The following is a 15693-nucleotide window of genomic DNA, read 5'->3' on the forward strand; positions in this document are numbered from 1 at the left end:
TGCATATGGGACAAATGCAAATTCTCCAAATGAAGCACATCTCAGAGCACATGCATTTCTACCAGATAGTGGTTTGCGCTTATTAAAGCTTGGTTTGGATCGCAAACAGAGTGCTTTTGCCTGAAATGACAGCTTTTCTCCAAAGACCGTTTTTTTTTGTTTTTCCCCCATCCATTACAAATAAGGATCTGGCCACTGATATTAGAAGGTCTAGACTCGAAGCAAACAAACTGAAAGACGTGATTGATTAAAACACGATTATCCTGTCACTCACTGCAGACATGCCACACAGACACCCATTGCTTTAACCACAACCTCCCCTCCGAGCCGCAAGAAGAACCCTCTCCCCACACGGCTGTTCGCCCCCCTCCCCGCAGTGCGGAATGGACTCTTCCGGCACGCGCCCCGCCCAGCCCGCCCCGCCTCCTGCTGCTGACGTAACGCGTCGCTGTTGCCATGGGAACGGCTGTGGCGTCGCAGCTGTGGGAGCGCGGCGGGAACTGCTGGGATGGCTGAGGCGGGATCTTCCCTCCCGTCTTGTGCCCAGACTCCGGCGTAAGATCCGTGTTGGTGGGCATTCGATTCAGGTTGTGATACGTGCTGTAGTCAGCCTTTGGATTCTATGGGTTTATTAATATGAGAAAGCTTGTAGGGATGCTGTCTGCTCCCTGTAGTTTGAAACAAGCTGTAGCAGTCTCATCTGTTTTGCACTAAACTCCACGAACTGCAATAATCTCGTCCATTTTGAAGCTATTAAGCTATTCTTCAATGGATGAGGAAGAAATTTCAGCCAGTAGTAGCCAGTTCAACAAGGTTGCTTTTAGGTTCCTCTCCACCAGCTGTTAGTAATTACTGGCGTGTGTCAATTCATGAACTGAGGTATCATTGAGATGCAACTTAATTGCACTAATGCTTATTTTCAGGTTTGTGTGAACAGACAGCCGAACTTTTGCTCTTGAGCTCAGTTATCCATTTGATGTTTTTGAAATAGCTTCTCCGCAGCACTGAAGTCCTGCTTTTAGCTGGAATCTGTCAACCAACAGCTGAAGAACCAAAGTTTTGTCATCTGTAAGTCTTAGTTGCTGTGCTTGAAATCAGCTGCTGGTGTGCTTCTTCAGCAGCCTGCTTAGCTTGTGTTAGTTACACTGCAAATGTTCTAGAGCAGGGATGGATGTTAAGCTTCTGTTTGGGCTTCTTGCTGTATAAATTTGCCTGTTGGAAGAGTCTTTACCCCAGTCTGGAAATGTTGAGAGTAGGGATTAACTATCTGCTCTGCAAATTACCTTCCCATTTTGAAACAATTTGGGTAGGACTGAAGACATTTATCATTATTCATATATGAAGACGTTTATCATTACAAATCAGCTGAAACAGTTTGACTTTGTAGGTATTGATCCTGTTTTCTCCTCAGTGTTCTCCTTGGTGGTCCTTCCAGAAAAATGCATTTCATGAGTATTAAGTATATTAAGTATTTCTTTGAACTTCAGGGAATTGCCCAAATGAAACAGGAAAGTAAATCTTTTCCCTGGTATCGTGAATGTAACAACAAGTTTTTCTTTCAACTAAATATAACCTAGAGTTGTTTTAGGTTTCTAGTGACACCATATAAACCACTTCCACTCTGCGTTTCTCCTTCCATGCATTGGTATTTCTTGGCTTTCTAGCAATTTTTTTCCTGTTTTAATTTCAATCAAATTAACATCTCATAAGGTTTCTCACTGTAGAGGATGCAAATTCTCTCTCTCTCTCTCTTTTTTTTTAATTTATTTTTATTTTTTTTTTAGGAACAGACAATACTGGGAACCATGAACAAGAATAATTTTGTGATACTCCCAGGTTCAAAAAGTGGAACCTCTGTGAGATTAAAAGCAAAGTAAGTGCATTTTATCTGACTGTGATAGAAATGTTGTATCAGCATTTTTATTAAGTTGTCACGAACTGTTAGGTGGAACAGCTTATTTGTGTGCAAACAGGAATTATCATTAAAATATGTTTGATCACAGAGCCTTCACAAACCTCACTTATGTGTGTTTTTCTTCTAGTATTTTCCCTATTCTTTTACTCTTGAGCCTTTCTTCTTTCTTAGACTTCAAATTACTTTCACATCTTACGACTGTATAACTAACATATATATATATTTGTGAACAAATGATGATAAAGCATGCACTGGGATAGTTTATTGCAATATAATTAAGCAACAAATTTTTCTGAAGGCAGGCAGAGTTGGATTAGTTTTAGGTTAGCAAGATAAACTTATATTGGATAAGCCTTATCTCTACAAAAACAAAGAAACAGCATTAACAAACCATAAATATCTTTATGCTGTCTTCTGATCTGAGGCCTTTCAGATCTTGTGAGAGTGAAAACCTGCAGTTTACTGGAGAGACTGGGAATCTCTGGATCTTCAAAACACTGTTTCTTTCAGTAAAGCCCACTATGATAGGGTAGTCCTGGTTGTAAGAAGGTTGTTCTTGACCTGCAGTTAATTTTGCAGAGCAGTTTTCAGTCTTACTGGAGACAGAAGGGTAACCTGCTTTTCTCTTTCTTTTCCTTGCTGCTTTAATGTCTTTCAGATGTCTTAATGTATTTTATGTAGCTCCTATTGTATGTTTTACTACTTCAATTTCTCTAGAACTGTCAGAGAATTGCGACTGGAGAAAGTAAAGTTGGAAATGGAAAACAAAGAGGTGGAGAAGAAATTACGACAGCTGCAGTCCAACATGAGCAGAGAAAAAGAGGAGAGAAAGTAGGTGACATTTCTGAGTGCAGACTCTGCAGTCAGTTAGCATACTACAGTCTGTACTAATAGCAATATGAATGGAAATGGTGAAAAGTATATGGCAGTAAGAAAAAACATGGTGAAATATTCAACATGCTCTTGACCTTTTCTTCAGGGAACCTGTTGCTGTTGTTCTCAGCTGCTCCCTAGAGAGAGTTTTCCCTTTCCTTTTCCATCTTCCTTCTTGATTTATTTTACTTTTCTCCCCAAAGTAATCTGTTCTGTTAGAGTTAGTACATGTCTAATAAGCTCTTTCTTGCCTTCATTCATAGGAAATCAAGTGCTTATCATTGGAAGTCTGGACAAGCAGGAACAATGGCTACCCAAGCCCGACTTTTATCACAAAACAAAGAAAAAATGAATAAGGTAATAAACTATTGACATATTTGCAGATAATGCTATTTAAAATGAGAGATTTAGATGATTTGTGCTACAAAATATAGGAATCTTAAATACAGTAGGAATAAAAAGCTGAGTAATTCTGAGTAGAATTTGTTTCCTTTTGAACTAGAGGCACATCAAGCTCTGCCTAGTCATCTGTTGTTTTTTAATTGCAATAGATACTAGATTGGTAGAAGCAGTGCTAATTTGCTGTTGTGAGAGTCCAATTTGGTATAGCTGGAAGTCATTATAAGCCTACTGTATTAAATCTAAGGCATTGTGTCCTGAGTAACTTCAGCTGAGACTGGTAAAAGGTTGCTTATTTCTAAGTCACCTTATGGGTGGTGTTATCACTTCAAACTGCAATAAGGCAGTCTTAATATTTCCTTCTCTGATGAAATAAAATAATCACTTTAATAACTTAGGCTTTTATCCTTGAAGCTTTTTGTTAAAGTAAACATTAAGCACATCTGTGATCAAATAGTGCTCCTATACACTATTAAAATGACAGTTATGATAAACTGAACTGACATTCTTTACTCATTCCGTGAATTTGTGTGAAAAATCTGTAGCAGACTGCCAAATCTAGACTAATTAACTTCAGAGATAATTCCAGATGTGTTTGCAGAGGCATAAATAGGTCAGAATGAGACACAAACTGAGTATTATTGTAGTAGAAATGTTAAGTCATGGTTTGGAACAGTGATTGAGCACCTGATGGGAAGGCAGGGCCAGCTCAGGGGAGCTCAGGTGCATGCAATGTACCTGAGTGATTGGCAGGGGTGGAGTCAGGATGCAGCCCTTCCCAGACCTCATTTAAGGGTTGGAGTGGAAGCGAGGGTTTCTTTCCAGAGATCCCTGTGGCTTTCTGAGCAGCTTTTTTTTCTCTCTTATTTCTATACCCGTTGCTATCATGTCTGAGTAGATCCTCACTTGGTGCAGTCTGGGTTCCTGCAGTTCTGCTGTCGTTGTGTTTTCCATTGCATTACAATCGCATTACAACTATGATTTTTACCTTTTTTTTTTTTTTCTGAAAGCATGTTGGAATGAGAGTTATTAATAAAGAGAGGTTATTCAAAACTGACTCAAATAAGTCTAAAACAAAACCCAGGCAGTGAAAGTGTCAGACTAAGCCATCACAAGTTGCTACTAGCAGTCTTCTGAAACAGAAGCAGTTTGGTGTGAAGGTCTTTTCTGCCAAGAAGCTCAATTCCAATAAAGTTGTCCACTTTCCTGCAAGTGAAAAAGAGAGGATCAGAGGGAGAGTTTTCTTTAACCCGCTTCTTTCTTCTTTTCCTTGACTGAAACAAGAAGCTTGGAGTTGTTACTAATGGAAAGGCTTCACGTTTCAGCCGTGATGGCTAAGGAGGTGGTGGAAAAGCTTGGAAGGAAGAACCAAGGACCAAAACTGTTGGAAATGATTAGTTTATTGGGGTGCTAGATCCTGGAAGAGTAACAAGGGGAAGCATAAGCAAAACAATCTAATTTCTTATCTCTCTGCCACTCCCCTCAATGAACTTTAGGTGGGTGTATGTGTGGATTTGAAGTCTGTGCAGCAGACTGCATTGGTTGAATTTTTATTTGGAGTCAGCATGGTTATGAAAGTTTTACAGGTTTGTGTGCATTCTTCTATGAACCTACGATCTCATTTTTCATTAGCACCATAAGGTTCTTTTCAATATTTGTACTCTAATACATTAGTATGTAAATATTTATGTCAATACTCTTTCCTGTAGGTTTCTTCAGGAAAAGTGAAGTTGCAGGTACTGAAAGAACCTCTTCAAGGTAATGGTTTCTTTACTAACTTAATTAAGAACCCACTAACTTCTGGCAGAGTATCAGGTTCTTGAAAGTTGCTGCAATGAAGCAGTAAAGAAGAAATCAGAGATTGTGGTAGCAGGTTATTTGGTTTTGTTATTTTTCCCCAGTGCCGGAGACAAAACCGTTTAAGCATGAAATGTCAAATTATGGACCTCATGAAAAATCTGAAGCAAAGGAGATAGTTTCCCCTTGTCCACATAGTAAGAATGCAGGGCTGGTAAGTATATGGTATAAAAGGTATCAGTAGAATATGTGTATATAAAAGCTTTGTAACAGTATCTAGGCATGATTATATGGTATAGTATATAGGAAAAGTGTGTGGCCTACAGGAAGGAGTCAACTGGCATAGGTCTCTTCAGTGAACTCCATATGTGGAGATACAAATGTGCACTCTTAAAACACACATTCAAGTCTGAATGTTAGTTATTGTCTTATGCTGGCTTTTCTGTGCAGTGCTGTTGTATTGCAGTCAGTGGAAGTGTGTTCCTTCTGCCTCCCTTTTTGGAGAGGAATATATTTTAATGACACTTTTGCCACTGGGAAATGGTAATGTCTAGGAATTTCTGAGTTGAACTTTCATCCTTAGTTTTTCTGGCAAATACAAGATTTTTATACGTATTTTATACTTTATTCAGCTGCTGGGAATAGTAAGTCATTTAGGGGGCTGCTTGCTTCACTGGGGTGGTCACATGAGATGCCAAGTTAAAAACTATTAGATACGCAGTAACTTAAAAACAGGGGAAAAAAAAAGATATCTAAGACTATTTTGAACCAACTTTAAATGATCTGACTTAACTGGAATGGAATTTTTGTTGTAATAGGCTTTTTCCACCTGCCTGTGCAAATATGTTGATAGCGTTCTACACGGTGACATCCTCTTCAATTCTATGATTGCACTCAATGATAACTGCTCAGTATACCTTAAGTAAAGGAAGGCTTTACGTGTTGATCTCCAGGAGTGGCAGTGGTAAATAGCTCTCTTATCAGGTCTTTAACGGCGAGCTTCCCCAGGCTGTGTTTTCGTTCATTGGCCCAGCGTGTCCATGTGGCTGAGGAAGACTTGAGATTGCCGCGATCGAAGCAAGCTGAATGGTTGCAGGCAAATAGCGCGTATTCAATAGTCTGTGCATATTTTGTACTTCTAAATACTTCGGTACTTAAATACTTAGATAAGCAGGATGCGTTGATAATTGTTTTCTTTCTAAACTCTGGCTTGCTGGCTAAATTACAGGAAATCATCACCATGAATGATGAGCTGGCTTATGTTGTGTGTCTTTTAGCAAAGGCAAGCAGGAAACCTACCTTCCAAAACTCCTCTGAACATAACCTGGCATCAGAACCACCTGTGTTTTGCTTCTCTTAGCGCTCAGCTAAGAATTCATTCATTCCCCGCCTTCACGATGCGGTGACCACTTGGGGACACCGGCTGTCCCCGAGATCACCGCCAGAGGGCGCTGCGGCTCCACAGCAGGTCCGGGGGGGACAGGCAGGGTCCGGGGGGGGCGAGGCGGGTCCGGCCGTGCTCAACGGCTGCTGCTCTGCGAGCATCTGTGACTGCGGGTATTCGATTGTAGTTCGCACGCTTGTATCAACTCTTCGCACTCTGATTGTTGATGTTAGCCTGTCTTTGCCACCGTCTCTCTGCTTTCTATGTCTGATCCTGGTGATTCTTCTATTGCGCCCTTTGGTGGGAAGTTTATTTATAACAAATAAAAGGTTTCATATTATTCCATAAACAGACAGAAGCCAGTACATGTGCTGGAAATGTGCAAGTTGTTGATGGCTTCAGATTGACTTCATCGATGAATGAAATAAACATTAATCATGAGGAGAAGCTGAACAGTAAGCATGGGGTCACTTCAAACAAGTTGCCATCGTCAGCAGGCACTGCTGAGGTACTGTGCAGTTCAAAGCCAAAATCCTTTTAAATGTTTGTGACACCTTCAGCTGAGTGACCTGAGGTTTCTCTCAGTGTGCTGAGTGTGAGGGATCAGATTGTCAGCTTTAACAGTCTAGTGACCTGTATTTATGTCTCTAGGTATAATATCTGTCCTATATACACAGGATGTAGGTTCTCTATGACTAATGCTTTATGCCTACTAAAACTATTTACTTTTTTTTTTTTTTTTTGCTTAATCCATTTTCCCCCCCTTATTTTGCTCTTGACAGAGCACTTGAGTTTAGTTGTGGGCAAGATCACACTTAACAATTGAGTGGGTTTGATTACCAGAGCAGCACAGAAAACTGGATTCTGCATTTTCTTAGCTGAGAATAAAAATGTTGCTATTTGTATGTAACCAGAGAGAGGATTATTATCAGAAGTGCTGTATTAATGATGCTGTGGAATTGATTTAGGAGCTCTCTTCAGAATCAGACTGGACAGGCCTTGACAATCAGGACACAGGGATATTACTAAATGGTATGTTTAATGAGGAAGAATCTGCAAAGACTTTTCAGGAAGCTTTGATTCAATGGAGGAATGGTAATCATGATCACAGACCAGAACAGCGTACTGGTGAGGTTCTACCAGGTATGATTTCTTTGCTGTTGTTTGAACTGCATTTTAAAAACATCAGCAGCTGTTTGGATAAGTTAGCAGCTATCTTAAGTAGCAAGGATAGGTATTCTGCCTGAACAATAAATGTTTATTCTTTCCTCTACATTCTGCTGTAAATTAGCAACAACCTATTAAGTTTTATGGCTACCACCACTGCTGAAAATATTGTGCAATGACTGGTTTTAAGATCTCATGCACCCTACTGAGATTATTTTTTAATTTACTTTTAGTAATAAGAAGAGAAGCCAGGTAACCATTAGATGCACAATCCTGTCTAAAACTATATAAAACCAGTGTTTTCTACAAGTTCTGACAGCATAAATTCCTTCTGGCTGAGTCCAGTAAATGGAAACAAGTTGTAAATTATGCTTCAAATGACTCAAAGCTCCCTTTATCTTTTTGTCTAACAGGATTATCCTGACACTGTAAATTTTAGAATTAAGCAAGGCCTAGCTGGGCACAGCCTTGATGTTCACTCGAAAGTAATGTACTTAAATATCGAGCTTATAAATGTCAATATCTGCATTTGTGTTTTTTTTTCTTTAATCATTCTAATAGAATCTGTGGAAAATCATGAGGTACAGACCAATCTTTCTGTTATGAAAGAACATGTCCAAATTCAATTCAAGGAGAGCGGCCTGAGCTACATGGAGAAACTCTTGCTTAAGAAATACAAAAGGTATTGTTGAAGTTGCTGGTCCTAGCTGAAGAAGTCAGAAATGCTTCATGGCATTAACAAAATTCCATTGGAACTTTGTGGTACTGGGGGATTAATTAGGATGGCTGTTTACTAGGCATGTAATTGTGCAATGTAGCCATTGTAGCCAGACTTGATGACTTCATATACCAGAATTACTGAAGAGGATTTGAAGAGAGTCTCTTTGCTGTCAATTGGTTGCAGAATTTGAAGGCCAATGATGATATTTGGAAGCCTGATTTTTATTTTGGGAATTTTATACAGAAAAAGAGTGCCCTTTAAGATAGCGCTTTAAATATAACGAACACTTGTTGAGTGCCTGCAGCATGAGGTTATCCCATCATTCATTCAAGTGAGATTGAACAAAAGTGACTGCTTTTTAGCAGTAGTAAGTAGTATGGATTTTTTTTTGGATGACATAAAAAAAAGCTAATGTTCTAAAAGCCTGATTATAATTTCTTTTTTTTGGTGGTGGTTGTTTGTTTTTCTATTCTTTTTTTTTAGGACTTCTGCTGATGAAATGCCTGCTAGTTGCCCTACATATTTAAGGCCTGAGCATGAACCGACTGCATTACCCAAAGCTATGACTGGAGGAGAAGAAAAAAGAAATGCTGGTCATACAGATGATTTAACAGGTGTAGTAGATTTGTTATTGAAATTAAATATTACGTATTTGGGAGGTAGATACTTTTTAGCTATGCTTTTTGAAATATACATTCTTGAACAGTTTCTGCCTGAAAAAGGGAAGCAACTATAACTTAGAAAGTAACATAATAGTTTGTGTTTTTAGAAACGTATCACAAACATGAAAAAATAAAATGCATTATATTAATTATATTTTGTAGTTGAAGAGGTGAGGAGATACTGGACATCTGTTTTTAGAGAGGAAGAACCCAAGACTGTTACGGAAAGTGCGGAGTCCTCTCTGAAAATTGAACTTCTTGATGATGTAAGTATGTGCTGAAGAACTTCATAAACCTTCACAGTCATCTTGTGTGGTTTAAATGTTGACCTGTTGAAATTTTCAACTAGCAACAACGTCATAATTCGTGATTAAACTATGTGCATACATTGGGTCTTCTGATCATTTTCATAAAAATGTGGAAATTGTAGCTTTCACTTCACAGTCATTTTCTCCTATGGTGTCTGTGGACCCTTAATGTATAGGAATTACACAGAAATTAAGTCTGCAGGCATTTTGTCACTTGAGTTTGTGGTACTTAGATTCTATTGCTGAATATGGTTTTTTTGTTTGTTTTTTTTTTAATTAGTCTTACGACGTGGAGTTGGAAGAATCGTGTAACTTCTTGGTGTGTGAAGCTGAGGCTACAGGAATGAATAACCAGAGAAATATTGAACCATTTGAAGAGTTTGGAAGGTGTGAGATTATTTGTAAGAGGAAGGGAGTAATTTCTAATTTGATAAATGTTCATAAGTAACTGACAAAACTTATCTTTAATAATTAGAACTGTGATATCAAGTGAAACACACACAATTTTTCTGACATCCCAAAATGTAGTCGGTAGGATGTGATCTGTTCTGTTGTATTTTACTCTTGTAATCTTTCCTCTGGTTCCAAGTGCTTCAGCAATTGCAGATCAGCAAGACACAATACCAGACCTTTTGCCAAAAGAGACTGCAGCCATGATGAAGTCATCTTGTCACTCAAATTTTGTGGCTGATGCTCAAAATCGTTTACCTTCTCCTGATGGAAATCTTGTTTCCTCTAAAGAAATCTTCCAAGGTAGATTTTCATAGTTTTCTTTTTTCTGTTATATATGTAAGTTTTATTTGCAGTTCTATCGTTCTCATGATAGTTAGCTACTGATAATAGTAGTTTTCTTTTAATTAACCATTTGTTGAGCTACATAAGTGCCATGAGCACAACTTGTGTGGTAGTTATCTCACTTCTGTGAGCTTTTATGTGAATAGCAGCTGCTCTAATGTGAGTTGTAGACTGGAAAGAAATCCATTGTTAAGCAGAATGTGATCTTACAAATCTGTTTCAGTGTACAGTATTAGATTTAACATGTGGCACATGTCTTTTTATCCTTGCCCTTTGCAAGAGGCTTGGAACTAAATGGTTTTAAAGATCCCTCCCAACTCAAACCATTCTATAATTCTTTTCACGTAGGAAAAAATGCTTTTATATTGATAAGCTGAAGAAAAGTATAAATTATAATATTTTCTGCGTGAAAGATAGTCTTTGGTGTAAGTGTTCCAGTGCCTGTTACATTCAGTGTTGTCATGATGAATTCTTACACACATCAGTGGTTCCAAGGATCTTATTCTGTGTCTTAAGCATATACAGGATAGGTCACTAGATTAATTTTAAGAAATATGTTGGTCCGTAAGGATACTTTGTTTCTTAACCTTGCAAGTACTGAAAGTTTGCTCCAGCACTTCAGGACCTAGAGTGTGTTCTCTTTGTACTTAATACAAGGAACTGCTTATTTGAGCCTTCAAATAGGGGGGAGGAGGATCGAGAGGTGCTGCTTATGCTATTTTATAGTAAGTGCAGAAAACTCAAAAGATTTCTTTATATCACCTTCTGTCAAATGCAGCAAATACAGTAAGTGTGCTTAAATACAAAATCAATAACGATTTTCCTTTTAATAACTCCTAATTTCAGGAGATGGGAGATGGGTTACTGACACGAGCTTAAGCAAACATGCAGATAAATCTGTAGTTCAGGCTGTCTTAGAAAGTCAAATGAGTAGATCTTCAAGTGGTCTCAAGTCTCAAAGAATTTCTCCTCTGGTAACTTGCAGACCATACTCAGGTAAGAATAATAATCTTGAGATCCTGCTTTAATAGGTTATTTTGCCTAGTATTTATTTTTAAGCATGTTTGTAACCTTGTTTCTTTAAAACAGAATGTTATGGATCTATTTGCTGTAGACCCTCTGTTTCTGTGTTGAAAGTTGTTGAACTGGGAAATGATTTGGGTTTTTTGTTCCAAATACAGAGTAAAAGCAGAAGAAACAACCACCAAAACATCGGTATTACAAAAGTTTTGGAGTTTTGACAGGTATTTAAATGACAGGGATGGTTTCAGCAGCTTAAAGGAGGACAATCAATAACTGACACTTAAACAGCTTTTTTTCTTTTACAAACGTTCCTGAGAGCCTTGGATTGCTTTAGATGAGTGGAACGTATTGGAGCAGTCTTGGAGTCAGTTTGACTTGTTCCAGCTAGGAAGCACAGAGTTTGAGATTTATCTGAGTACTAACTGTTCATAATGTTTATTTGTTTAAAATTAATGATTTATTATAATCCATTTAGATCAACTCGTAATTTAAACTACAGATTACATCATTATTTTTATCTTTATGAAATCTTGAGTTTGATACAAGTTGTGATCTTCTGTGATTTCAGGGAATGATTCTATCAGACCTCGATCAACAGATGTCAGTTTATGTGGTAGCACCAGAGGTTGTGCAAAATACACTCATCCAAGACCAAAGAGTTCACCTATGCATACATTTAGAGCTAATACTGAGATATCAAAGCACAAGTATGTTGATGTAATTAAACAAGATGAGCATCGTTGGGAATATATTGCTGACCAAGAAGCCTTACTCTGTCTGGAAAAAGAATTACAAACTTATATAGGTAAGTGGTAATATTGCTTTTTCTCCTTAGAGGCAATGTAATGAAAGCACGTAGCAATTTCCTTATTTTTTGCCCTAATATCAGTTAGATTTAATAATATGAAACCGATTGACTATGCAAGACTAGTTGAACTGTGATTTATTTCTATTTGATCATACTTCAATCTACCCTTAATTTAGTAGAAGCAACTGTTTCATGCAAATGTCTTAATTATTTTATTTATACTCTGCGATTTCACTGCAGGGATCTGCAGAATATATGTATGTATGCTATCAGATAAAGATTTACTTCCAAATAAGTATCCTTTCCTTCAATATGTATCCTTACCTTCAAAATGGACACATTAAGTGTTGTTAGAAGCTAGATTTGTGAAACAGGGCTAACAGGAAGGGGAAAAGATGGACAGAAAATTCTATGAACCTATCCTGATGAGAACTGCCAGTAATAAGGTACTATAGATATGATGATGTCTCACTTTGGGTTTGACTCGAGCAACTTTGCTTTGTCTTTTTAAGACTGTCCCAGTCTTTATTTCCCCTTTTCATTCCACTTCCTTGGAATACTTTTCACATGTGTAGAAACCAGTAGCAAAAATGTGTGACTAGCTGGAAAAATAATAGTGTGCTGGCATGTGTGTTGTCTAACAACTCTAGACTGTGGCACTGGCTGATTATCTCTTTGGATTAGTACTTGTTGGTATATCCATTACTGTTTTAAGTGCATTCTACCATTATCCACCTGCCTTTGCTGCTGTACACAGAGGTCTCGTACTGGACCCTACCTACAGTGTTTCTTATTGTGTTGGTATAAGCATCTCAGAACTGAACTCTCTCCATTATTTCTAATGATACAGGAGCTTATATAATAAAAAGTCATAATTTACTTGAGGGCTTGTAATGACATCCTTTACCAGCTACAATTAGTTAAGCACTTAATGCTTTCGTTTATACTGTGAAACACTTTAAAATTGATAGTGTAAATAATGTGGGGTTTTTTTTGGTTATATTGGTCACTGAAATGACTCCCAATATTTCAGATCCTCAAGAAAAACTTTACAGCCTAACTTCTGAAGATGTAACCTCCTCCAGCAGATGCTCAAGGAAGATATATGGAAGTGTTACAGATTTCCATAAAACCTCGGATCTAAAAGACTACAGCAGAGCTGATATGCTTCGGTAAGCTAAATTCCTCAAGTGTGTTTTTATGGTACTGTAAAAATTTTAATATGCCAAACATCTTCCCAGAACTGTAAAACAGTCTAACTTTCTGATTTTACTTCGTATACTTATTACTAATGCCAGCATGACCTATTTTGTATCTTGTTTCTTTTAAGTCAGTAATTGCATCTCAGATTAAGAGTAGAGCAATATAGTTTTGAGATCTCAAATTAGAAATGTTGAGATTTAAAAAATAAAAATGGAAAAGCTTTGTTAATATGCAGCACTAATATTTAAAATGAATGTTAATCTGAGCTCTCTGCTTGAAAGATTTCTGTAAAAGGAGTTGTGAGCAAGTGAGACAATTACGTTTAAGAGACTGATTTGTGATGTATCCATTCACGTTGCTTTGGAGACTGAGGAGGAAATTAGAAAAGAGGATATTCCCCAAAGTTCTCTTCTGCCATTGTTTTCTTATTATGATCTTGTAGCAAATAATGGTGAGGCACTATATATTGTGTGAATATAGCTGACTTCAACTTTTGTGTTGAGAATACTGAAATGACAGCTCAGTAGAAATCTAAACTATATTTGCAGTTGATGCAGTTGGTGTTAATGAGGGTCACTTTTCTAGCTCAACCATTCTGGACTGTGGGATTTCTCCACTAAAGCATACCAGTGACAAGGTTGTTTACCTCTTCCTCATTCATTTACATCTCCTAAATAAAATGTCATAAAAGCTGAGGGGGTAAAACTGAATAGACTAGGTTTTGGTGTATGCAAAACATACAGTAAAAACTATTTACATGCCTTTATTCCTGTGCATGAACGCATGTCCCTGAGGCTTTACACAGTTGCTAGAGGAACTAGAGCTGCTGAAAATCACTGTGTTGTGTTTGTTTTAAGGGGCTGTAATGCAGACGAAATAGATGACGAGGAAGAAATTCTGGAGGATAAACGGCAGGTTCTTGCATTACAGTAAATGTGTGAAGAATGTAATGATTTTGTATCTTTGCATTTCGTATAAAAACGAAGAAGCAGGTGAAGAGTAATTATTGAGTGCTGTTGATGTTATTTATTAAGGATTGTTTTGTAAATTTGTAAATAAAAATTTTAAAAATCACTCAACTCGGATTTTTTCTTACTGTGGAAAAACTAACAGAATAAAAGAAAACTGAAAAGACTTGTTGGGTGATGCCCTGCGTTCTCAGGCACAACAGCTTGCTTCAGCTTTCATCAAGGTGTGGTGGTGGTTTTTTCATTTGTTTGTTTTGATATATGTCTGAAATGTAGTTAAAGCTTTTTTGTTTGGTGCAGTGCTTGTTTTGTCCACTGTGGTTTTTATGATATTTTGAAGGTATCTTAATCTTCTCTCTGATTTTGGTCACCAAAGAAGTGAAACTACCTAATTGCACTTAGGACTTGGTGTCAGAAATGCAAGATTTCTCTCTCTTGTGTTGGGAGACTTTGCAATTGGGACTAACTGTAAGCTTTGGAATGACAATTGGTGTTATCACCTGACACAACTAAAATTAATGGAAATTTTTCACTGAAGCTTTTGTAAAGAAACTTTATAACTTGGTTTATATTTTCCATCTGTTCCACCGTTGAGTTGTAATGGTTTAAGTGGAGTGTTTGTATAAAATGTGGCTCTCTGAATTGCACTGTGTATTTGATTGTTATTAACACTTTGATTTTTAATGAAGGGATTATGTGTTCATTTCAGTCATTATTCATCACAGCAACAGTGATTAACTGATCAGTAAATCATGAAATCTGATATTAGATGTCTTTTAATGAGGATTGTGATTTTCATCACTACATTAACATATGCAGGTAGTTTTACTAAGTTTGTTTTGTTCATACATGGAATGTTTAAGGGAAGTCTTGGAGTCTCATCCTGAAAACCTTGTGGATGTTTGTTTAGAGGTGGCAAATGACCTGCTCTAATGTAACAGAAGAAACAGCCTGATACATGAGGTGGTTTCTGGCAATTAAACACACTTACTGGTGTCTTCCTTAATGCTATATAACTCTAAAGTGGTGTGCAGTTATTTTCTATCTCTCTCTCACTTATGCACTGAACACTACATCAGTTTCTTTTACAGAAAGGAGTACTTGAGTGAGCCTAGCTCATAAAGACTAGAGTGATTGGGCTGAGCAGACCATTGGTTTGACTTCCTGCTATGTTTCTTGTCTTTAAGGTGAGGGCATATTTTTTCACTTCAGTTTTCTTTACGAAGTTTACCATATATCTGCGTTTCATTACAGGAGTTCATTACCAAGAACTCTAATAATAAAATCAGAAAGCATATTTTCTGTAGATTAAATCCAATGCTGCTCTTTCATGAATGCAACCTTTTCTTTTTGAGTCACCTTTCTGCTTGTTTCTGTTATGCTCATTTCCCTTGAACAGAGAGAGGCTGACTTCTATGCTGTTCCCAACTCTTTTAACTAAGAGGTTAGTGAAGCATATGCTACTGTATTTGTGTGGCTCAACAGTCAGATTTTAATCCTTTGTGACTGTAAGAAATTAATAGGAAGACAGTGTGTTTAACATCTGGATTTACCAGCTGTGCCTTCCCATTCCTTTTATCTGAAAGAAATGGTCATGATAATACAGCTAACGAACTTTGGACTAGAACTTACTCCAAAGTGACAGTAGTTTCTCTAGTCAGTTATGCTGT

At 37.5% G+C, this 15693-nt stretch overlaps 1 protein-coding gene across 5 annotated transcripts; it reads left to right on the forward strand.

The window, feature by feature from the left end:
• The first annotated feature begins 449 nt into the window (after window positions 1-449).
• ZBBX (zinc finger B-box domain containing) lies at window positions 450-15047 on the forward strand. 5 transcript variants are annotated; one of them, XM_010716964.3, is made up of 18 exons: window positions 450-587; window positions 924-1068; window positions 1785-1873; window positions 2633-2746; window positions 3052-3145; window positions 4897-4945; window positions 5089-5198; window positions 6721-6876; window positions 7337-7511; window positions 8097-8217; window positions 8740-8870; window positions 9081-9184; window positions 9507-9613; window positions 9816-9979; window positions 10868-11017; window positions 11613-11849; window positions 12886-13024; window positions 13913-15045. In XM_010716964.3, the coding sequence occupies exons 3-18, from the start codon at window positions 1806-1808 to the stop codon at window positions 13986-13988; spliced, it is 1995 nt and encodes a 664-aa protein (XP_010715266.1). In that variant the 5' UTR covers window positions 450-587; window positions 924-1068; window positions 1785-1805; the 3' UTR covers window positions 13989-15045. The 5 variants fall into 5 exon arrangements, with proteins under 5 accessions (XP_010715266.1, XP_019474729.1, XP_019474728.1 ...); XM_019619184.2 differs by having other exon boundaries at window positions 992-1068; XM_019619183.2 differs by having other exon boundaries at window positions 450-570.
• Window positions 15048-15693: the final 646 nt, after the last annotated feature.

Source organism: Meleagris gallopavo, chromosome 11 (assembly GCF_000146605.3).
Source record: "Meleagris gallopavo isolate NT-WF06-2002-E0010 breed Aviagen turkey brand Nicholas breeding stock chromosome 11, Turkey_5.1, whole genome shotgun sequence".
Lineage (NCBI taxonomy): Eukaryota > Metazoa > Chordata > Aves > Galliformes > Phasianidae > Meleagris > Meleagris gallopavo.